The sequence below is a fragment of the Alexandromys fortis genome, unplaced genomic scaffold (genome assembly GCF_014885135.2).
Source record: "Alexandromys fortis isolate MF-2015 unplaced genomic scaffold, M_Fortis_MF-2015_v1.1 scaffold_1, whole genome shotgun sequence".
Lineage (NCBI taxonomy): Eukaryota > Metazoa > Chordata > Mammalia > Rodentia > Cricetidae > Alexandromys > Alexandromys fortis.
In genome coordinates, this window is record NW_026067927.1 from 15597326 (window position 1) to 15621098 (window position 23773).

Below are 23773 nucleotides of genomic sequence, written 5' to 3' on the forward strand. Positions count from 1 at the left end.
TTCCAACCCCTTTTTATTTTTCCCAGTCAAGGAATCAACCTATAATCATGTATTTTATATAATTGTCAGGCTTCTTTACACTTACCTTTCTTTAGTTTTCTTGGCTTTGATGTTTTGAAGAGCACAGGCCAGTTAATCTGTTGACTCTTGCTTACATCGGGTGGTCTGATGCTTTTTTTATGCTTAGATCTTTTGGCGGGAAAAGACCTAAGTTGCAAGCTGTGTCCATTTCAGTGCATTGGGGCAGGAGATCCCTTTAGTGCTACTTTTTCTGATCCTAGTGATGCTGTGTTTGATGCCTTGTTTAGGTAAGGCTCACCTGATCACTCCACTGTGGATGCAACCTCCCCCCCTTTTTAATTAATTAAGTACTTTCCAGGGAGATACTTTGAGAATATGCCCTGTTTATTTTATTTTATTGATACAGGGTTTTATATTTTCCTGGGCTACCCTTGAATCCACTATTTAGTTAGAGGATGACCTTGGGCTCCTGATCCCTTTGCCCCCACCTATTAATCACCAGGACTCCAGGCTGTTTCAGCACAGCTGGATAGATGCCCTATTCTGAAGCAAACAGCCACAGGCTAGTGTTAGTACCCATCAGTCTCTTTCTAATACCATCAATCTTTCTATACTTAGCTGGCATTCTGCTGTCAGGAACAGAACTTCATTCTCTCATGTGTTTATTCCTATACTTATGCCAGTAGAGTTATGGGTTCTCATTCAATATGTCATAGATCAGTGGCTCTAAACCCGTGGGTTGTGACCCCTTTTGGGGTCAAACAATCCTTTCACAGGGTCACTCATCTAAGGCCACCAGAAAATACAGATATTTATTTATATTACAATCCATAATAGTAGCAAAATTAGTTATGAAGTAGGAATGAAAATAATTTTATGGTTGGGGATCACCACAATATGGAGAACTGTATTAAAGGGTCACCACATTAAGAAAGTTGAGAAGCATTGTTGTAGGTCATTATATTATAATTATAGCATTGTTTTATTTTGACTTTCAAATTGTCTCATATTTAGATGGTGGGAGGCCCTTTGAGTTGGTTCTTCCTGTTATGTGTTCATAATCTTTAAGTTCTTCCTGGTACAACAGAAAATTCCCAGCTCTCCTGGAGCTTCCTTCCTCTACTTTACCTGTATCAGTACCAGAAAAGTCCTTTCACCAAGGATCCTCACCATTGCCTGGAGAATGATGTTTAGATACCAAGATCTGGATGATGGGGTCCTCATTGCTACTGGTGTAAGCCTGTTTTCAGGTCTTCCTGGTGACAGAGCTAGGAAATATGTGTATGTTTCTATACATATCTGTATATTAAAACCAGGAGTCTATATTGAGATCTCCAATTCCAGTTTAATAATAAGATACACTTAAAAAGGTCTGTGTGTGTGTGTGTGTGTGTGTGTGTGTGTGTGTGTGTGCATATATGCAATTGTGGTCAGAGGACAACTTATGGGAATCTGTTTTTTCTACTATGTGGGACCTTGGGGTCAACTCAGAATGTTAGGATTGGTGGTAAGTGCCTTCATCTGTTGAGCCATTTAAATCTCATTTTCTTCAACAATAAGAAATCTGTCTACAATTTAATTGTGCCAAGGTTAGGAAATATACTGAAGACAATTTCATTAAGTTGAAATTTAATGAGCCTTGTTTCATGGCTTTGCACTGTATGTTTTATGTGTGTTTGAAATAAAGATGCATTTTATAGTTGGCAGGCACTCAAACAACTCTACAGAGGATACTGGAAGGAAGATTTTAGTCTGAAGAGAAGGGTGAGCACACTCAAGACATCACATGGAATAAATAAGCAATGCCAAACTAGCTAATCAAAAGAACTCTAAGGAAACAAAATTTAAAAAACCCAGAAATTAATACACATAGTTAAATAATAACTCTTAGTATTAGGGGTCTTAATTTCTCAATAGAAAGATACAGACTAGCAGATTAGATTTGAAAACAGTATCCATCTTTTGTTACTTCCAAGAAACACAACTCAAAATCAGAAACAGACACCACCTTAGGGTTAAAGGATGGGAAGAGATATTCCAAGAAAATGGAACTAAGAAATAAGTGTGCATGGCTAGTCTGATATCTGACAAAATAGACTTCAAACCAAAGACAGGACTATCACTTCACACTCATTGAAGGTAAAATCCACCAAGGGGATATTACAATTCTGAATATATATGCACCAAACATAGGCACACCCAATTTCACAAAAGTCATATTGCTAGACCTAATGCCACAGACTAGTTTGGTGACATAATTGAAAAGATTAACAAGATTGACAAATATTTATTCAAAGTAACCTTGAAGCTTTCCCTCTGACCCCTTACTAGTTTCCTGATTTTAATGGGTTCTCCAATTAAATACATACCTAAATAGTTAAAGCAAGCATTTACATATGAGAGGAAGGTGCGTGGGGAGGGATTACTTGATGTGGGATGTCTCTCTGCATGCTGTGAATACGTTTTATTAACATTGATTAATAAACAAGCTGCTTTGGCAGAATATAATTTAGTTGCAAGAACTAATTAAGAATAAGCCTGAGCTATTAGGCCAAACAGTTTGTAATTAATATTAAGCCTCTGAGTGATTATTTTAAAAGGGCCTCAGGACTGGGAGGGACAGAAAAAGCTTCTGTTTACAAATGGTGTACCAAATTTCCATAGGGTCTAAGGAACTTAAAAAAATAAATGAAGGTTCTAGAACACATAAGCAGAGCCAAAACCAGCTTCCCAGTTGTGTCTCTCATGTGGGCCATGGTGATACACAGATGTGTCTCCAAGCTGTGCACTGTGCTGTGTTGCAGATTGAGGCTTTGTTCATACAGACAAAAAAGGCAGGCAGTAAAAGAGGTCCAGATAAAAAACTCTAAATAGGTTCCAGTGTGTTTTACAATGTGCATAGGCTTAAAAAAAGAAGACAAATGGGCACAGACAGTTATAGAAGAAAATATATATTTTTAAAAAATAAAACAAAATCTTTAAAGAGACAATAAAAATAATATAAAAGAAAAAAGCCATGTAAAGGTGGGAAATATACAGGGAGTCTGGATCCTGTACATTATTGTGTTGATTTTGAATGTTTTGATTTAATCAAACCAATTCTCCAATACACTGTATCATTTCTTTTAGTGTGTTTTAGTCCTGCTACTATGAGGAATGAGTTAAGGATCCTGGATCTGTCTTGTGATCCACTTTTCTACCAATTCTGGTAGATGATTCTGAGGAACGAATAAGGGCAGGTGACTCGGTCTAATCTTCTTGTAAACCTGATGTCAGTCAGATCTGGTGATAAACAGACTAATGATATTCCTAAGAAAATGGCCCTTGTGTTTGGAATGTTAGGAACACTTCTATAAATAAACACAGACTCTGAATATATGGCAATGGATTCCCTGGAGGTAGGCGAGCACTTGCCATGTGAAATTATGTATGTTTCCAAACCACTTTTTTTCCTGTTGACTGAAGTTATCAAAAACACTTTCTTAGAGGTTGAAGTGGATTTTTTTTTTTATCCAAAACAGGGTTTCTCTGTGTAGCCCTGACTGTCCTCGAACTCTCTCTGTAGACCAGGTTGGCCCCTGAACTCAGAGATCTGTCTGCCTCTGCCTTCTGAGAACTGGGGTTAAAGGCCGGTGTCACTACTTCCCACCTGGGCCTGCGTTATTAATTTGGGCCAGAAAGTGTAAGACTGCTGTGGTCAGGAAGTGAGGAATCACGAAAGCCGCCCCTGTCATCTTTCTTTCTCTGTGTTTATTGCTTTCATCTTTGAAATAACTAGTTGTTCTAGTTTGCTTTCTCTTTCTGTGATAAACACTGTGACCAAAAGCAACCTAGAAAGGGCAGGATTTGTTTCATCTTGTACCTCCTAGGTTATCATCTATCTTTGAAGAAGGCAGGCACCTGGAGGAAAGAACTGAAGTGGAGACCACAGAGGAATGTGGATTACTGGTTTGCTCCTCATGGATTGCTCAGACTTTTTTTTTTTTTTTCAGAATTCAAGACCATCTGTCCAGGTGGACTGCCCACAGTGGGTTGGGACCTCCCTTATCAATCATCAATCAAGAAAGTGCCCCACAGACTTGTCTATAGGTTGGTGAAATATGGGCATTTTCTCAACTGAGGTTCCTTTTTTCCAAATGGCCCTAGCTTGTACCAGGTTGACAAAGACTAACAAGTACACTAATCCAGATAGATGCTGCTCATCTGGGGAAGTCTGATTTGGCGACCCAGCTAAATTATTATATTATTATTATTATTAATACCACTATTACTTTGGTGGTCTCTGCCATCTCTGCCTGACACATACTTCTGAAGGAATTGTGAAGGAAAACGACATCAGACATATTCAGAGCCACAAAAAGGAAGCATATGAAAAATTCAAATATATGGAAAAAGAGAGAATGTTTGACTTTTCTTTTCTTGATCAAGTATGGCCCGGGAGTATGTGTGGAGGAGCTCAGGGCCAGAGTCATTTGCCTGGAAAGTACAAGGGGGAGTTCAATTCCTAGTGACATACACACAAACAAACCCAAAAAGTCCAGAGTAACTTAAGATGAGTTCGTTACCCTAGAGCTAAATGTTCTTGAGGTTTCCTTCCTCTCCCCGAGTCACCCAGAACTCTTACCTGTGAAGCAAAAGCCGTTCAAAATGTAATTGCCTGGGCTCCACCTCAATTTCTGGGCGAATTCCTTGGCAGTTTAACTTAAAGATGGCTGGCTCTGGGTTCTCCTTGATGCAGCAGACAATGCTGTCTTCGAAGATGCCAATTGCCGTAGGGTAGGCCCACACATTTAATATCTGTGGAAAGAATTGAAACAAAGTCCATTTCCACTGAGGACATCAGGTCTTGACTTTCCCAAGAAAGCCTCAGCCTTGACTTCCCCCTTGGATGGTACCTGCTTTTCATTGGGTTTCAGAGTCATGTTGACGGGCTCTAGAAAGTAGGTGCTCGCTTTCACATCATTCTGAAAGCAGAAGTATGCCTCCACCACCATTGGAGAATTGTTCAGGATCGTCAGGGACTCCATGTTGCCGGGGAACAAGGATGACTTATACCTGGAAGTGAATGGCAATGGATGAGGCTGTGGTGACTGAGTAAGGATTTTTGTGTAGGAGGAGCCTGTATGACTGTGCGGAGGCAGTGGCAGGTGGTGAAGGTCATGACATCTGGAGTTGTTCACTTGCCTCGGAGAATACTGTATTGTGACGTGATTCCCCTAAGCCTTGGTCTTCTTATCTTTAAGAATGGGGTGACAGTGTTGCTTAGGGACACAAGAATCCAATTCTCCTGATTAGGAGTTCAGGATAAAATGGGGGCAGTGTCAATAAAAGCCATGCTTACATAAGAACTGTAATCGCAGTGTTTGTGAACCCAACCCAGAAGTCTGAAATTGACTTTGAAATAATCTAACACTTACTTGTCTCTTGACTTTCCACAAAGCAGTGGCCCAAAGTAAAATTTCTCCATACTCATTATATACTTCTTAAAGATGACTTCATTTAACTTCATGTCTTTCTTCCTCTGAGGGAACACAACCCTGAACACAGGGAGAAAGAGGCAAAATGACCACACACAAATAGAAGTTCAATGCTGCCACCTGATATGTGCTACGAAGGGTCCAGGGGTTTGAAGACAGTTAACCCGAGCATCTCTGGGGAAGCTTAACTCCTGCTTTCTAAGAGGGGATGATATGGTTGGAGCTTGAGACAAAGCCTCCTAGAGCCGGGCTGGATTTCCTACTCCTAACAACCAGATATAGAAATTCCACAATAATCATAATGGAAACTTATTAAATAGTTCATCCCGTGGATATCAATCAGTTTCCGACTTCCTTGGTAAAACAGGGGTCCTTGGTGAGCACTATGGAAAGGGACAAGCTACAGAAGGTCCCTCCTTCGGCTGGGAGTCACCTTGCTAGTTTGCTCACCCAGGTGCCTGTATTTGAGACCTAAACTGCACAGTGATGTTGAGCAGGTCAGAGAAAAGCCACCCAATGAGCTTCACGCTTATGTTCATTTCACAGGAGGACAAATCTTAGAGTAAAAGTCAAAGTGGTTTTAATCAGCTTAATAGCTAATATGCAGACTCACTTGCCAGAAGACATTTTTTCTCTCTTAATGTAGTGTTTATTTTGTCTCAGTGGGGGGGGATACCCTGTAGTATGACGTCATCTCTGGTGCTCTTGAAACAAGGTGTGATGCACTGAAGCCTGGTACAAGAGGGTCTGGGATGTGTTCCCAGTTCAACGGTATTGTTGTTGTTATTATTATTGTTATATTTAGTGTGCGTATGTGTGTGTGTGTGTGTGTGTGTGTATGCACGCATGCTGGGCAGCAAGCATATTTTACATTGAGCATTCTCGCTGGTCCCCATGTATTATTAATATGTACCTTGCTCAAGGTGCCTTGGGATGAGGGGACTCAAAAACATAGTTTTTGACCTTTTCTTTGAAAATTAAATCCACTTACTTTGGATCTTTGCAAATGTCCGGGTAGGTACAGACTCCACGGCAGTAGAGCTGGTACTGGCGGCGGGTCCCAAGAAGCTCGAAATTAAACGTTTGGTCATAGTTGCCAAGATCAACAGAGGAGAAATGCACCTTCAAGGTCACCTCTCCATTGGGGGGCACAATCCACCGGAAGTGATTCAGCCTGAAACAACCACACAGGCTTTTAAAGTAACCATGCTTCTGGCTGAGGGAGGACAGGGGAAGCGGGTGGGACAGGGACTGTGCCACTGGGGTTAGGCATGGCAGGCTGGGAGGCCTTAGGCAGGGCAGCCCCGCCCCTCTCTGGTGCTGTGATGGCTGTGCACCCTCCCTCTCCCTGGTTGCTGCAAGGCCTACTTGACGAACTTTTCCTGGGAGTGCTCCCCATCGAAGCTGTTCTGGTCTATGTCAGACATTGGTGTGTTAGTCCCTGGCGGTCCCCCGGAGAGGCCTTTTCTGCTGTTCATCCGACGTTTTTCCTTCTGAGTTTCACGAGCTTGTTCTGATTTTTCTTTCGTTTTCTGCTTGCTCCCCTTAGATAGAGAGGTCGGTTCATCTTGGGCCTTAATTCAAAAGGAGCACAAAGGCTTAAATACCCCTGGCACACAGCAAAGACAGAGGTGCCTACAGCATGTCTGCAGTCTGGGTGGTGAGCAGCAGGTGCTGCTGGCCTCAAGGAAAGAGTAGTGCCAGCTTCGTGGGTTAGTGACAAGGCCAGTGTTTCTCTGGGTACTCTGTCCCCTGAGGAGGAAGTAGAAACCCTAGAGCAATCTTGAAGCTGACATGGAGCATATGGGATAAATTTCAGCTCCTGGCAGGGTCCCATCATAGCCAGCTGGGCATTCAACTTCCTTGGCACCGCCTGGGCCAGTTTCTCCGGCCACCTGCCACATGATGGTTAATATTTTATCGGCATATTCTACTCCCCCATCATTTCCTTTCTTCTTCTCTTTGTTCTTAGGGCTTAAAAAGGATTTAAAAGAATCTCTTACTATTTTGGGATGGAGTACAAATCAACACTTGTATCTAATTGGTCACGTTTAATAAGCATCTCTCATGCTTCTTGATTCTATTTTTTTCTTTTATTTTTAATTTATTTGTCGTCTTAACCTTTATGTGTTGCTATGATGAAAAGCCCGGCAAAGGCAACTTAAGGGAGGGTTATTTGGGCTCCCACTTTGAGTCTGTCAAGGCGGGGGAGCACGGAGGCAGGAGGGCAGGGAGCTGGCCACGCTGCCCTCTCAGCCAGGAAGCAGGGAGACAATGCTCACACCAGCTGCCTTTCTCCTTTTCCTTCAGCTCAGGAGTTACAGAACGGCATCACCCACATTTAGGGTCAGTCTTTCCATCCCAATTAACCTAATCTAGAAAATTCCCCCACATATGCCCTGAGACTTGTCTCACCAATGGTTCTAGAGCCCATCAACCTGACGCTCTGCTTCTAAGTACTTCAGCTCATGGCTCCTCAGAACAAGGACTGTCTCCTGTACTGCCACAATGGAGTCAACCATTGTGTGTGAACCATACTTCTGTAATGCACAGTGCACACAATATACATGCATACTTCCCTGCGTGACTTAGGCATGCATTTTTATAGCTATGTGTTTCTGTGGTGGGCTGAAGGAGAATGGCCCATAGCCTCATATATTTGAGTGCTTGGTCCCCAGCTGGGGGGACAGTTTTTGGAAGGATTAGGAGGTGTGACCTTGTTGGAGGAGGTGTGACCTTGTTGGAGGAGGTGTGTCACTGGGAGGGCTTTGAAGTTCAAAGGCCCATGCCAGGCCCAATCTTTCTCTCCCTGTCTTTAACTGGCAGATAAGCTGTAAGTACTTAGCTACTGCTCCAGAGCCATGCCTGCCTGCCTGTGGCTATGCACCCAGCCATGATGGTCCTGCACTCACCCTCTGAAAAGGCAAGAAAGCCCTGCATTAAATGCTTCCTTTTACAAGCTGCCTTGGTCATGGTGTCTCTTCACAGGAACAGAAAAGCAATTAAGACAGTTCCCAAGTGGTCATATATTATAAATATTACATTGCATTTTTAAACTACATTTCTGTAGTAAATTTTAATCAAGTTCCTCTGATGTGTATCCAAGTATGATGCTCTAATTCTATCAAAAATTTATATTTTCAGCTATTATTTTTCTAGCCAAAGAATAAAATTTTCCTTGTCAATTGCAAAACAGTTAGAGCTCCTCCTCAAATGACAGGTGGAAGATTGCTTAGCTGTTTCTCTGACAGGGTCGGTTTTCAGAAGGAGGGGTCGGCACAGGAGCCACTTCCGACGGTGCTCCCTCTCCCTCTCTACCTGGTCTCTGCAGAGTCACCACCGGGCACTCTGCTCTGCCGAGGCATGCCCACCAATGTCACGCCCTCATTTTCACCTGGTACTGGACCTGCACTAGAGCCTCATCGTGAGGCGGACGGGGCCTACAGGTGGTTTCGTTTCCTGCTGGGCAGTGTGTGGCTTTGTAGGAGCTAGCATTTACAAAGGGGCTAAATGTTGGGTCACCATTCTGCCCTTGGTATAAAAGGCCCTGGATATAATTTTAATATGCATATAATCTACACATTATTGCTCAAATCTATTTCTTTCTGCCATATCTTTCATGAATTGTATGCATAATTTCTTCTAGTTTTACATGATTTCATTTTATTAACTTAAAAAAATTAGTTCAACTAAAGTTTATCTTCACATATTGTTAGGCAAGGAGATTAAGAAGTGACTTCATGCATAATATCCAATCTTCCCATGGTAATTTCTTTAATAATCTAACTTTTCCCTGGTGGTGTGTGTTTCCTTAACCCATATCTTTGTATTCTTGTACTGTGAATTACCTTAGTTTTAGAACAAATCTATTTACCCTTTGAAAAGAGCCAGTTTTTCAAGATTAGTATCCACAGTATTGTGTTTCATTATGGCTTTTCAAACGACATCTGTTTCTGCTGATTCTTCTCCCTCCTCTTCTTTATCATCCCCGACAGCCCTGTACACTTAGCCCCCTCCCCATAGCCTCTTTTTCTGCTTCATGTGTCATGTCACCCTTCCTCAATACCTTTTGCCCCTCTAGTGGTATTGTATTCTTTCTAATTTCCTAGCCTATATCCATACTACATTCGCTGACACACATTACCTTCACCCCCACTGATACATACACATTATACCCACACTCACCCCCACTGATACATACACATTATACACACACTCACACCCACTGATACATACACATTATACACACACTCACACCCACTGATACATACACATTATACACACACTCATATCCACTGATACATACACATTATACCCACACTCACCCCCACTGATACATACACATTATACCCACACTCACCCCCACTGATATATACACATTATACACACCCACTCACACCCACTGACACACATACATTATATACACATTCACACCTGCTGATACTTACACACATTATACCCACACTCTCACCACTAACACACACACACGTTATGCATACATTCACACCCACTGATACACACACATCAACAATAAGCTAGTTTCAGTTGAAGAAAGGAACTGAAGAGGACACTAGAATACAAGAAGACTTCTCGGGATCACAACCTGGCAGAACTAATATTGTGAAAATGGCCACAGTTCCAAGAGCCATCCACAGACTTAATGCAGTTACTCTCAAAATTCTGATGCCAACAGCCTCATGACAGAAAATCATCCCAAGTTTCCCATGGAGGCACAAAGATCCTGGATCTCCAAAGCAATCCTGAGGAAAAGAGCAATGTTGTGGTATCGCCCCACCCGAGCTCATGCTACACGACAGAGCACGCTAACAAAACACCCAGACCGGCAGAAGGGAATAGACGACCAAGAAACAAGTCACCTCATTTTGTTAACTATATAATGCGTGCTAAAACATCTACTGAGAAGAGGCAGTATCTTCACAGGATGGTGCTAGAAAAATTGGGTACCCATGTGTATAGGATGAGACTACCTACACCCATCTTTTTCACCAAAAAGCAATTAAAAATGTATCAAAAACCTTAATGTAAAATTTAAAACTTTGAAACAAAGAAGAAAAAGACAGGCAGAATACTTTGAGATACAGGCATAGGCAGGGGCCTAGAGGGGCTCCAACGGCTCAGGAAGTCATCTCAAGAATGAACAAACGGGATCACCTGAAGCCAGAAGCTTCTGGCTAGCTCAGGAGGCCATAGGTAGAGCAAAGACAAACTCACAGAACACGAGAGAATCTCTGCCAGTGGAGTAATATCTAGAATAGATGAAAAACCCAGAAACTAAATACCTCCCCCAAACATTAATCAATAAACAGGAACATGAAATGAAAGTTACTTCTCAAAATGATTGACACTTGAAAAAAGAAAAAGAAAAACAAACAAAAACCCCAGAACCTCAGCATGAGGGAAATGCAAATCAAAACTACACCGAGGCTCCTTACACACTGCTGGCAGAAATGTAAACTAAGGAAACCAGTATGACAGCTCCTCAGCAAACAAAGAAAAGACTAGAGAACACATGATCCAGCTATTCCACTCCTGAGAATACACTCATAGGAACCCATGTTAACATACTACAGATATACTTGCTCATCCATGTTGAGTGTGGCACTGTTCACAAGAGCCAAGTTAGGTAGTCAGCCTAGGTGTTCAGTAACAGATGAATAGAAAAAGAAATAGCACACACACACACACACTGGAGTTTTATTCAGCTATAAAAGGAGTGAAATTATGTCATTTTCAGGAAAATGAATGGAATTGGAGATTATTATGTGAAAAAGCCAGAACCAAAAGAACAAATACCTCATGCTTTCTCGCGTGTAGAACCTAGATTTTATATATATGTATACACACACACACACACACACATGCGCGCGTCATGAAAATAGAAGGGGCACTATTTGGGAAGAGGAAGGGAGCTGGTGAGAGAGGGCAGGAGGATCATGGGGAGTATGGTCAGTGCCCACAATCCAGCTGCTCAGAAGTGCATGATGGACCCCATCACTTAGTATGAAAAAACCACACTAATAAATAAAAAGCTATTTTTCCCATTTTTTTTCTTGCATATGAGTTTCAGAGTAATGTGATGTATTTCCTGAAGTCTCCTGGGGACTGGAAAAGAGGAGCAGCATCATTCTCAGCATCCTCCCGGGTAGATGGGACACACACGCACACACACGCGCGCGCGTGCACACACACACACACACACACACACTCTACACACAGTGATGGGAGTTCGTGGAGGCTCCTCAGGCAGGACGCCAAGAGAAACAAGTCTCATACCAGATTCAGACTGCTGCCATGGGGGATGGCCTTCCTCCCCATCCTGTGAACCCTACCAAGTGCAAGACCAGTCACGGATTCCTTACCTTGGATACCGTGGTGTTGAGGAAGAGATCAGAGTCTCCTTCTAATTCTTTTTTCTCGTCCAGCAGGGTGAGGTCATCATTTGGTGGAACCACAAACACAAAGTGCTTCAGGATCTCAGTGGCAACCGAAGACTGCCGCTTCACTGGGTAAGAGATGATGGAGAACAAGGCAGGAGCTGGAATGGGTGGTCCGGAGGACCCCAGGCCTAGGAGGTCCAGGACCTAAAGGAAAAGGTTTGCGTTAATTACCTGTGAAGACTGTGCGCCAATGCCACACCCTGTCAGAATGAACAAGGGTGGTGACCCATGCAACCTTCCCTGCCCTCAGTCCTCTGAGAGACTCCAAGGGAAGGATGGGCCTCCGAACTGGCTGCGCCAGGCTTTTCAGACCTCCCTAGACGCTCTTGCTATGGGATGCTTATACTCTGTATTTCTCATGGCCTTTGTCACACTTTATTGTGACAGTTTGTCTGTCTTTTATAGAACTATAAACTCCATTGGGGCAGGAACTAGGTTGATACAGTAGATGGCCTAACCCTCCATAGGGCTGTTTAATTTAAACAGATCAGCTCTTAGCATTCAGGTGTCTGTAGCATAGATCTGGTTCATTCATTCTCACACTTGATGTTCATTTTGCTTTAAATGTTTTTCTTTCCAAAGATAAACAGAAGTTGGGTTGGGGGCAGGTTATATACAGCAAAGAGAGAAACCTACCAAACAGTAAATGTTCCGGGTTTTCTCTCACTGTACTCTGGATCATACATGAGTCACCTCTAAAGCAAGGGCCTGGAAAGTGGGCAGCAAGTTCCTTCCCAGCATGCAGAAGTCCTTAGAATAAGTACTCAGTGTTGAGATTGTCATTGCAACAGTATAGGGCATATACAGCCTGTTCTGTGGACTAAGCAGCCTGGTAGGCCTACCAAGTCAAGACCTCTATGTAATCTGCATCCCATCCCATGGACCACGAAGCATCCTAACACGAAACTGGAGTTACTTCTTAGGACTTACAATATCCACAGAGAAAGCCATAAGTAACTAAATTAACAGCCTAACCAACCTATGGATTCAAATATGGAGGGCACGAAAACTATACAAGATGTTCTTGGCAAAAAGGAAAGAGTTTCTGGCGTGTTCACTCCTGAAACAAAACTGTGAGTCGAGTAGAGGAAGTGTTGTGTGCTCTTCAGCCTGCCCTGGACCCGCTGTGGCAAGAACAGCAGTAAGGACAATGGCATAAATTTGCCTCTGTGAAGAACTGCTTTTCCCCTCCTCCAACTGTTACCTGCCATTCATCCCTCTAGGGCTATCTTCTGTCTTTCTAAAGAGTCTACCTGGTTTCTGATGAACCAGAGGTCAGCAAACTGTGGCTCTGCCCGCTCGCTGACAACTTTGGCCTGCTGTTTGCTTTTGTAAATAAAAATTATTGGAACATGGCCATGCCCACTGTATTGTGTCGGTGGTTGCCTTCACCCTCCGAAGGCTGAATTGAGAAGTTGTTGGAAGACTGTATGCTCTTTAGCCTAGAATTTTACTTTCTGATCTTTTACAGAAATAGTTCCCAGACAGATATATATCCTCCTCCACCTAAACCACCAGTTGACATTGCTTTTTAAGGCCCAATACTTCTGTTGGTAGCGGTGAAAGGCTACCTAATAGACTGATTCCCATCCTAATGGGAAGTATGTGGGAAAGACATTTTGGAATAGACAAGTCTCTTGATTGACCCCCAAACACCTCTCTAGTTCCCTGGGTACTAGAGTTGTCAGTATTAAAGATCAACAGTTCAGATGGCTTTTAATGAGGCCAGATAGATGGAGTAGAAGGGTCCGTTTAGGCGTTATTGTTGTATATACAAGGAGGCATCAGAGATTCATCAAAGGGGATACTGACTTTCAACAAAAAGAAATAGTCCCTATGCCTCATTTTGTTTTATCCCACAGGAGTCTTTGTACCTGATCTCCTTTGGGAAGCTTCTCACTCTCCAGGGCATGCTTCCAACTTATGCCTTCAAAGTCTGGAGTGTGGATGTTGATAAAGGGCACCCCCAGATCCTTCTTCCCCTCGTTTTCCTCTTCCCCTTCCCCCTCATCGCTCCGCTCCTCCATTGCCCGCAGCTTCTCCAGTCGCTCTCTCTCAGCCTTCTCCCTCTCCAGGCGCTCCTTCTCTGCCCTCTCCTTCTCCAAGCGCTCCCTCTCCCGATCCTTGCGGCCCCTGCGCCCGCCGCCACCTGAAGGAGCCTGGCGCTGATCGTCAGGTTCATGGGGCATATCTTCCATGCCTGCGTGAGGCATCTGGACCCCTTGCTTGCGGTCCCAGTATGTGAGGATGTTTTGAACATCCTTCAGACAGAAGTCGTAGACTTTAAACCTTTGGGCCAGTGTCTTGTCAGCATCTTTTGGGAAGTCTCCTTCACTGTCCTCTTGATCCTGGGCAATAGGAAATCCAAATGCGTTGTCGGTTGTGGGTTTCTTTCTCTTAGAGGGGTCTTCATTTGTTGGCTGGTCTCTGACAGAAATTTTCCTTTCTATCGTTTCCATCTTTATTTCTAACTTGGCAGTAGTGGTGGGAACCTAGAAGGCAAAACATATGAATTATGCATCAAACAGCTTATTAAAGACACGCAAAACTGCATGCTGGACAGTGAGGGACATCTTGTTGCACCAGGTGGCCTACGATTCAGGTACTTCCCTAGGTCTGGGAAGTTTGGGAAGCACTTTGTGTGTATGGTGGGAGCTGCGTCGGAACTTCTGCCTCATGGTTTTACATTGCAGATGTGGGCTCTGCCTCATGAATTTTGAGATAGGTGCCCAGGCATTTTAGCTCTAGGACCACTGGTCTGAAGGACCAACAGGAAAAGGCCAGCAAAGACAGTTTTCTGACATGCTTTCAGGTGCTCCGGGAGAGGACAGAGAGGGTGACAGTTCAAGTCCCGCAGTATTACAGCTTTGTGACCCTGCCAACAACCTAGTCCTCTCTGTGTGTAATGGGTATAGCAATAAGAACGTCAAAGGACTGTTACTGACTGCGTGTGCAGGTTCCCACGAGGAATTTATGACAGTGTCTCCCCTGGAGTAAGGGTTCTCTTAACGTGAAGTTATTAAAACTACACAGCTTTTGTATTATATTTCTGGGGACAAATGGGAGTTTAGAATCTGGTCACACTTAAGACTTTACAAATATTTATTTATGCTGAGTGGTAGTGGTGCAAGCCTTTAATCCCAGCACTTGGGAGGCGGAAGCAGGTGAGTCTCTGTGTGTTCTAGGTCAGTCTGGTCTACAAAGTGATTTCCGGGACAGCCAGGGAGGGAGACACAGAGAAACACTGTCTTGAAAAAAACAAAAACAAATTATTTACTCAATGAACTTGGTAAACAGAAACCAAGCCTCACCCCCTCTTCTTACTGTGCTTTCGAATTTCTTTTGTAGGCTCTGATTTTTTTCTCTTTGCCTAGATGAAATCCTGAGGTGGTTCTATCACTTTGGGGGACCATTCTCAGGTGACAGCAAATCCAGTCCGACCTCATGATCACTGCCTTCAGTGTCCCCCTTCCTAGCTAAATTGAGGGGTGCTTCACTCATGGAGTCTTGAGTGACCAAGGGCTGGCTTTTCCTCTCATCTCACTCTGCTTCTTTGATTTATTCATCTTGAACCCGGCCCAGCAAGGTGGCCACGTGAAAGCACTTGTCAGAGCTCCCTTATAACTAAGAATTCCAGCATCCCACTTGAACACATGCGAGAAGAGGCCTCAGTTGTCAGAGCCACTGTGAGGACATGGGGGTTGGAGTGGGATGTGGTACCAGGCTGGGAGGGGGGGCTTTCAGTTGTGTTTTAAAACGGGGTGGTTCTCAAGCATGCCAGTCCTTCCCGTCCTCTGGCATCCCCTGATATTGATATTTCTTTCCACTTCCAGAGGATGGATCTGGTCTCAGCTGGTTTTCCCCTGAGCTAGCATTTTCAGACCGGATGACTACATTAGACCAAGAAGGGTCTCAAAAAGCTCAAGAAGTCTTTCCAAGGAATATGGCCAAATGTGTTTTGTGCTAAGCTCAGGCGATACACACACAACTTGTCCCTAAATAGATGGCTGGTCTATGGTCCTTCCTGCTTCAGTGTGAAGTCATCAAATCACATTTGAAGCTACTTGCCCTCTATTCTGTGCCAGGGACATAGGAGGGGCAGGACGCATGCCACAGCCACTTGGGTTAGAAAGGATACACACACACACACACACACACACACACACACACACACTTTCACTTAAAAGCCCCAACAGATTCCAGCTAAAGACTATGAGGAAGTCATTGGACAGGCTTCTAGGCTGACTGGGCTCTGAACAGTCTTTTTTCCTGATGGTGTGTGAAATGCTATCTTTAAGAAGTAAGTTTGGGGGATGGCGAGATGGCTCAGTGTGCCAAGACACCTGCTGCTAAGCCTGTTGACCTGAGTTTGACCCCTGTGCCCCACAAAATGGAAGAAGAGAACGAATTTCTATACATTGTCCTCTGGCCTTCATTTGTGTGCTATAGCACACACACATGTACACAAATAAATACAAATATAATTAAACATAAAAATTGGGATGTTAAATTGGCATAGATTATTTTGATTTTTTTTCCAATAAAACATGGAAGTGGTGGTTGATGAGGAACCAGAGGCACACAGGCAGACTATTACCATTGCTCTTGTTTTCCCATCACAAACAGAGGGTAAGACCCTATGGCTGAGACGTCACATACTTTAGCTGCAGGGCATAGAGAAATCAAAGCAGAATTGACCAGGAAATTATCACCTTACTGGTTGGCTTTTACTGTGTCATAAGGTGCTGCTAGGGGAGAAAAGACATCAGTGATCTTAACCAGCACAGGACTGCATGCTACAAATGACCTGCTAGGCAAGATGTGCCCACTGGCGCAATAGTGGCAGAGTGTTTATGGGAGTAACCAAATGTTCTCTTGATTGGATCTGAGGCCTGCTCCACCGCAGGGAATTTATACTTGGTACTGTAAACATGCTCAAAACCATGGCTGCCATAATCATAGGCACTGGGGAGAGCCTATCGATGCCCCCGGAGGCAAGTCTTTAATACTAACTATTTAGCACCATCTGCAATCCTGTAGCAGGCAAAGGAAAGAGCAAAGACTATGATATTACTGGATTTAAAGACATTACTGGATAGGGTTCTGGCTGGGACTCTGGCTTCATCTGTGAACCATAGGTGGGGACCACTGTCCTGAATGCATGGGATGTTAAAATGCATGACCAGGTGAAACACAAACCCAGCACCTACATATAGCACTTAACAGCACTGGGCTTGGTCCTTCTACCTATTCCCTACCATAGTATCCATGTAGACACAACATAGAGAGTTGAGCTTCTGGATGGTAGAGACACTGGGCTGGTTGTGGTTACAGTGGTCGCTTCTTTGCTTCTCAGTAGGCAGGAAGTAAGGGCCGCTACCTGCTTGATTGGGGGGACTTGTGATTTCTTGAGGGGTGGCTCCTCCTTCGCAGGGCCTGGCTTAGGCTTTTTGATCCTTCGTTTTAGCTCATCCTCTTCCTTCTGCCGCTCCAGCTCCTGCTGCAGCTTCTTCTCCTGCATCTCCCTGGCCAGCCTTTCCAGCTCCCTGCGTCGAGCCACACACAGAAAAGAGAGTTTAGGGCCTCCCATTTCACCTGCCCAGGCGGGACCAGCAGGAGTAGGGACCCTGGGCGAAGCTTTCTTGGAAGGAAGGAGAGAGGGAAGGAAAAGAGTGAGGGGAGAAGAGAGGGAAGGAAGGAAGCAAGGAAGGAAGAAAGGAAGAAAGGAAGGAAGGAAGGAAAGGGGCCACAACTATCTTTAAGAGGTCATTCAGCAAATTTCTGATGAGTTGAATGCAATTGGAATTTTTTAATTTATCTGTTTTTCTATTCCCGTCTCTTTTTGTGGGAAAGAGAAGGCTGAAGGTAAGCCTGCTCTCTGAGAAAGAGCGTTCAAGGACAGCGGTGGCATCAGTGCAGGTGCTGTCCGCTCCCCTACACCCTCACATCCGTGTTCAGACATGAAGGAATGTGTGCTTTGAATATCATTCCCAGTCCAGCTGGTTAGGAGCCAGGATGGTGGCTCCAGAAGGCCAGTCCTCTCTTCCTGGTTTTCTTTCCCTTTGTTCTGCGTCTTCAGCCGTGTCTGCCCCTGTGGCTAATAGCAGAGGTAAAAAGTTTCCGGATGTGCAAGAGCCAAAAATTAATTAAAAATCAAATACCATGTAGACGAGGCTGGCTTGGAACTCACAGAGATCCACCTGCCTCGGCCTCCAGAGTGCTGGGGTTACAGGTGTGTGCCGTCATGCTCCATGTAGCCTTGACTCTCAACATACCCACTATCTGTGCACCCCATCACACCATGCATGCAGAGTCAAAGAAGCTGCTTGGCTCACATTCGAGACTGCTGCATGGCATGAATTGCAGTTTTCTTTTTTTTTTTTTACTGTACAAAGTTTTCTGCTTTTAGATAAACAGAATAGCTTACTTATGGAAAAGAAAGACTTAAAATATTTTTCTACCTTTTTTTTTTTTTATCATGGAAGTATCACATTAGCATGTCACTGCATTAGAATGCTTGGTTGATTTTAAACACTGCTGTATGAGTTTCTAATTTGAGATTCATTTTAAAAGAATCCTGAAATGAATTTTGGCTTGAGATTAAGGCAGAACTTCCAGAAAATTTTGGAAAACAAACAGACTTCTGATATTTTGTAGTACATATTTGCATGAAAGTGTTCCCAACAGTTATTACTACAAATTTAAAACAAGCAGTCAATTCTGAAAAATGCTGAAGATACTCTTTGTCCTCCAGTGTCAAAAATTTAATTCCCTCCATAAAAATAAACAAATAACTGGTTGTGGTGGCATACACTTTTAATCCTAGCACTTGGGAGGCATAGGCAAGAAGATCTCCGTGAGTTTTGAGTTTGAGACCAGCCTAGTCTACACAGTGAGACACACCCTGTCTCAAAAGAAAAAGTATATATATCTCATTACTATACAAATTTACTTCTGTATTTAATAATTAGTAAAATTATATGTATACCAATGAATTGTTAAAACAAGATAAATTTTATTCTGATTTATCCTGATACCAGAGAATGTTTGGGTTGAACATTAATTTGTCTATATTCTCTGAGGTCATGCACAAGCATTTCTTAGGCAAGGACACAAGAGCACACAAGCCCAGGAAGCCCTGATCTACCTGTCTCTTCATCTCCTGGTTGCTGTGACTTGCTGCTCACCGAGGCTACGTCTGCATCCTTCATGGTGTGTGTGTGTGCGTGTGTGCGTGTGTGCGTGTGTGTGTATGCGCGTGCATGCATGTGCATCCTACAAACAGCTGCTGATGAGTTCTGGGGCTCAAATGTGCTCTATGAAGCAAATGCACTGCAGCCTTGATGATAAAGAAACATTTCCCAGGTACCAAAGTTAAGCTTGTTATGCATCTTGATGAATAGACAGTTCTCTTATATAGGGGAAAGGATGAAGGTATTGTTAGGCTGGGAGCCTAGGCCCCAGTCCCTGGCATCTATCTCAGCCACCTGGTCTGGACTTCAAATCCCAGCAGGCCGGGGTCAGGACCACTCCCCAGGGTACTTAAGTGATCCCCCAAAAGAAGAACGTGTGGTCCCCCTTTCTTCCTCCCGGGGGTCACGTTCCTGCGGCTTCCCGGTTTCCCCCCTCGGGGCCACCCGAGAGCGCAGATCTTCCATTAAACCTGGATATTTCTTAGTTCGACTTGTTTTGATTTGGCTTGATTGGGAATTTTTGCGTCGTCAGAGAGCTCGCTTAGGAAATATTCCTAACAGGTATGCTGTGGGCGGGGGGGCAGGAGACATACAATCTCTTTCAGAGTCAGTGAGAGGAAAAAATGGGCGTATATCATAGCTGAGTACCATAGCTCTGCACCTTCTAATGTTGGAAACCCCAGACCATAATGCCCATGACCATGATGTCTGAAGACAGGAAGGCTGTTTGTGAGATGGGTAGCCTGAGCTTGCAGGCCCAGCTTTCTGGAGTGCTACATGGCATGGGGAGGAATCCAGTTCCTGCGCAGTCCCTAGAGAGGGACACTGAGGGGCTGTGCTTATTGACTCGAGCTGCCCAGACTGAGGGTCATACAGAGGCAGCCAGATGTGGCCAGCCATTGGTCCCCACCTCTTCTTTCTCTCCCGAAGAGCCTGCCGAACCTCACGGTCAAATGCAATTTTCTCTTCTGGTGTCAGGGCATCATATTCTTCCTCATCTAGGGTTTGGAGACGCTCCTTCTCCCTCGCAATAGCTTCCTTGTGTTTGCGCTCTGTGGAGTGAGGGGGTAGAGGGAGGTCACGGTCTGAGCAGCTTTGCCCACACAGTGACAGCAACAGGGTAGATGGCATCCCAGTCCCTGCTGGGCTTCCTTTCTCTCTATAGTGCCAAGTTTGGGTTCCATCTATGGTTGGCTGAGTAGTGGTCCCCAAAGAGGACCACTTTAAGTCTTAATCCTTAAACTTGTGAATGTGGGGTTTTCCACAACAGAGGGACCTCTGCAGACATGACTGAATTAGCCAGAGTCCCATCAAAAGATTCTTTATAGGAGGGAGACAGGAGTGTCAGAGACAGGGTTAGCCGCAGAAGCGAGAGTGTGATGGGAGATTATTAAGAAAACAATTATTATTATTAATAATAAGCCCTTTTCAGGTTGATCATCATAGAAAAGTGTTCTAGATAACAGGAAGCAGGAGGCCAGAACACTTCAAAGGAGCCTGCTCATGGTTCCCAGGAGATAGTGAGGACGCAGACTGAGTTCTGTCCACGAACGAAGTACTTTAAATATTTCCTTTCTTTAAAACAAAGAGCCAAGAGTTTACAATCCTGCAGTCCAGGCTGGCCATGAGTTTACAATCCTTCCTACACCTACTGCGTACCATCACATTTGGCTATTATGCGATCTTGAGAAGACTTTTGGTATTGTGGGGCTTTACTATCTTCATCTGTAAAATGGGGTGTTGGGACCAATTGGAGTCCTGGCCTTCAGTTGCTCTTCCCTGCTAGAGCCTTCTAATTGGAGTTACTAAAAGCTGTGCCTTCCCTAGAGGATCAGAGGATGGGATTTTCACCTGTTGGCCATTGACTGCTGGGTATTTAAGCCTCCATGGTGCTATTAAAGAAGGGCTTTGTACCAGTGATTGGAGGTCCGTGTATCTGTCTGTCTCTGTGTGTGTTTCCTCAACCTCCAGTCCCTTGCCCGAAGCTCGCAAGCTGAATTCTAGCACATAGAGCGCAGATGGGGGGGCGTGGTGCGCAACAATGGGGCAATAATCTTCACTGGGGAGGACAAAATGACCCAAAGTGAACAAAAATAGCCCCATTAGGTCAAAGGAATTGTGTGGTTGTCTAAACCAGACCGGCAAGCCAAACATCCTAGGTCAGGATGTGCCCACAGTGTGCTCTCCTTAGCCTGTTTACGATTAGAAACAAGTGCTCCAGTCACTTCCCAGGGCAGAGGTAAGGTGCCAATGAGACACAGAAGTAACAACGTCGTTTAAGCCCATTGGATGGATTATCGCACCAGGGAAACAAGTTGAAAAGCACAAAGCCCCATGGCAAAGGAAGCCCTGTAGGGCTTGGGAAGGATGGCCAGGGAGGTCGGGGGCTTGCCTTCTAGCTCCTTTTTGGCCTTCTCCTGGGCTTTCATGACCACATAGTCCTGAGCCATGTTGAGGACATATATGTGCTCCCGGCTGCCGATGGCCTTTAGCAGGCAGAGGAGGGCAGAGGGTGCACTCCGAGCAAAGAGCGTTTCCAGGCTATCGAACACCACGCCTCTGAAGCAGTCACTCAGCTGCAAGCAGAGAGAACAAGACGGTTATTTCAGGCTGGAGATCAGCTGCTCTCTATGAGAGAGAGAAGGCTTGTTCTTGTGTCAGGTTCTGCATACCCACTGGGCTCCAAAATAAACACCATGAAACCCAAGTCCAGGCGCTGATGCGAAATGAAGGAGCTGGTTTTATAGAATGTACTGGTCCCTCGAAACATAAATGAAGACTAAATGCCTAGTCAGCTATGAAGGAGCGTGGTGATGGCAGGCAATGGGAGACCAGGGGATTTATTTCATCTCCATGTGTAGAATAAAGAAACAGCTGGGTGGTGGTAGTGCACGTCTTTAATCCCAGCACTTGGGAGGCAGAGGCAGGCGGATCTCTGTGAGTTCAAGGCCAGCCTGGTTTATAGTTCCAGGACCGGCTCCAAAGCTACAGAGAAACCAAGTCTTGAAAAGCAATGAACAAACAAACAAACAAACAACAACAAAAGAATAAAAGAAAAAAGAAAGTGTCAAAAGTTCTAGAAAGATCCATGAGGTGTATGGAAATAAGATGCAAAGGAAAGAAAAGGGAAGGGTTCCCACAGACAGAGAAACCGGCAGTCAGAGCAGCAATATGACAAAGGCCACCGGCACTTTTCTTTCTGTGTGTGTATGTGTGTGTGTACATGTATGTGAATGCTTGTGTACAGGTGAACATGCAGACATATGCATGTGGAAGCCAGAGGACAACCCCAGGTATTATTCCTTGAGAGCCTCTTTTTGCTTATTTATTTTGAAATGAGGTCTTTAATTGGGACTTGGGGTTCACCAATTCCACTATACTAGCTGGCTAGTGAGTCTTGGGGATCCTTTGGTCTCTGCCTCTCCAGATATTGGATTATAAGTACATACCATCATGCCCAGATTTTATGAGGTGCCAGGCAAATGTTTTACCACTAAGTTGTCTCCCAGGCCCATACTTTTCTTAGTGGTCCCACTGCCTAGGAGAGGAATGACTTTGGCAATGTAACTGGAGCAGAAGGATTCTGGTCATGTGACCACTGAAGAATGATTTCTCCTAAAGTTTAGTATTTACTCAAAAGAGCTCAGTGGAGACACGGGTGACCAGGAACAACCAAGAGGAATGGAGTTGAATCCCCAGCATTTAAGTAGGTATCAGGCAGGTGTGGGTGCTGCTTGTAATCTTGGGAGGCCAAGATGAGGTCTCTGCAGTTAGTTTGCTAACTAGATTAGCCAGATAGTCTAGTAATTGATAATCTCTTACTTCAGAGAGAGAGAGAGAGAGAGAGAGAGAGAGAGAGAGAGAGAGAGAGACCCTAACTCCATAAAGAAAAAGTGAAGAGCAGTTGAGAAAGACACCGGAAATCATCAATTTCAGGTTTCCACGTATATGTGTACCTCTCTCCCCGAACCCATATGCACACATGGATAAACATGAACACACACACACACACGAAATGTTCACTTAATAGTGGCCCAGTGTGAGAAACCAAAGCGAACACAGCTCTGGCCCTCCTAGGTCCTGCTGGTCATGACTGCAGTTTAGTTAAGTACATTTTCGTGTGTACTGATGGAGATCAACCCAAGGCCTTGAGCAGGCAGGCGGGCAGGCAGGCGGGCACTCTTCCACTGAGCTGCAGCTCCAGTCCCCTCAAGTTCTTAAAAAGTTCAACATATTGGTTTTGACTTTAAAAGCAGTATGTCCTTAAAACGAATTTAGAAAGAGTAAAGGAGATATAAAATCCCTAGACCTGCTAAGCAAAGCAAGCGACACTTAAGTCATATGACAGGAGCTGTTGTTTACCATGCATGTGACATTATTTGCAAACATATAAAAGGTCATTTTGTTTTATATACTAATCTTTTTCACATTACATAATGAAAACATTTTTAACAGCAATTTACAGAGAGCCATGCTTTATTTTGGAGACAAGATCTCACTATGCAGGCCAACCTGGTCTCAAATCCACAACACCCCAACCCCAGCTTCCCGAATGCTGGGATTTCAGGTGTATATCACCCTGCCAGTCAAACTCTAACTTTCAGTTGCTTACATTATACTTTTT

General features: G+C 44.2%; 1 protein-coding gene across 10 annotated transcripts in view; it reads right to left on the reverse strand.

Annotated features, from left to right (window-relative positions):
• Hydin (HYDIN axonemal central pair apparatus protein) overlaps window positions 1–23773 on the reverse strand; it is a 326725-nt gene that overhangs the window by 66114 nt on the left and 236838 nt on the right. For 3 of the 10 annotated variants that reach the window (XR_007592102.1, XM_050144332.1, XM_050144330.1), the window contains exons 43-52: window positions 21542–21725; window positions 20060–20201; window positions 17337–17502; window positions 13831–14448; window positions 11879–12100; window positions 6867–7072; window positions 6490–6672; window positions 5439–5558; window positions 4917–5076; window positions 4646–4818 (exon numbers count right to left, since the gene is read on the reverse strand). Coding sequence is in view for 4 of the 10 variants with exons in the window: in XM_050144332.1 (XP_050000289.1) it covers window positions 4646–4818; window positions 4917–5076; window positions 5439–5558; window positions 6490–6672; window positions 6867–7072; window positions 11879–12100; window positions 13831–14448; window positions 17337–17502; window positions 20060–20201; window positions 21542–21725 (2174 nt within the window). In the remaining 6 variants the exon portion in view is untranslated. Of the gene's footprint in view, window positions 1–4645; window positions 4819–4916; window positions 5077–5438; window positions 5559–6489; window positions 6673–6866; window positions 7073–11878; window positions 12101–13830; window positions 14449–17336; window positions 17503–20059; window positions 20202–21541; window positions 21726–23773 lie in introns of those variants that run through there. The other 7 variants (XM_050144333.1, XM_050144331.1, XR_007592103.1 and 4 more) reach the window with 7 other exon arrangements.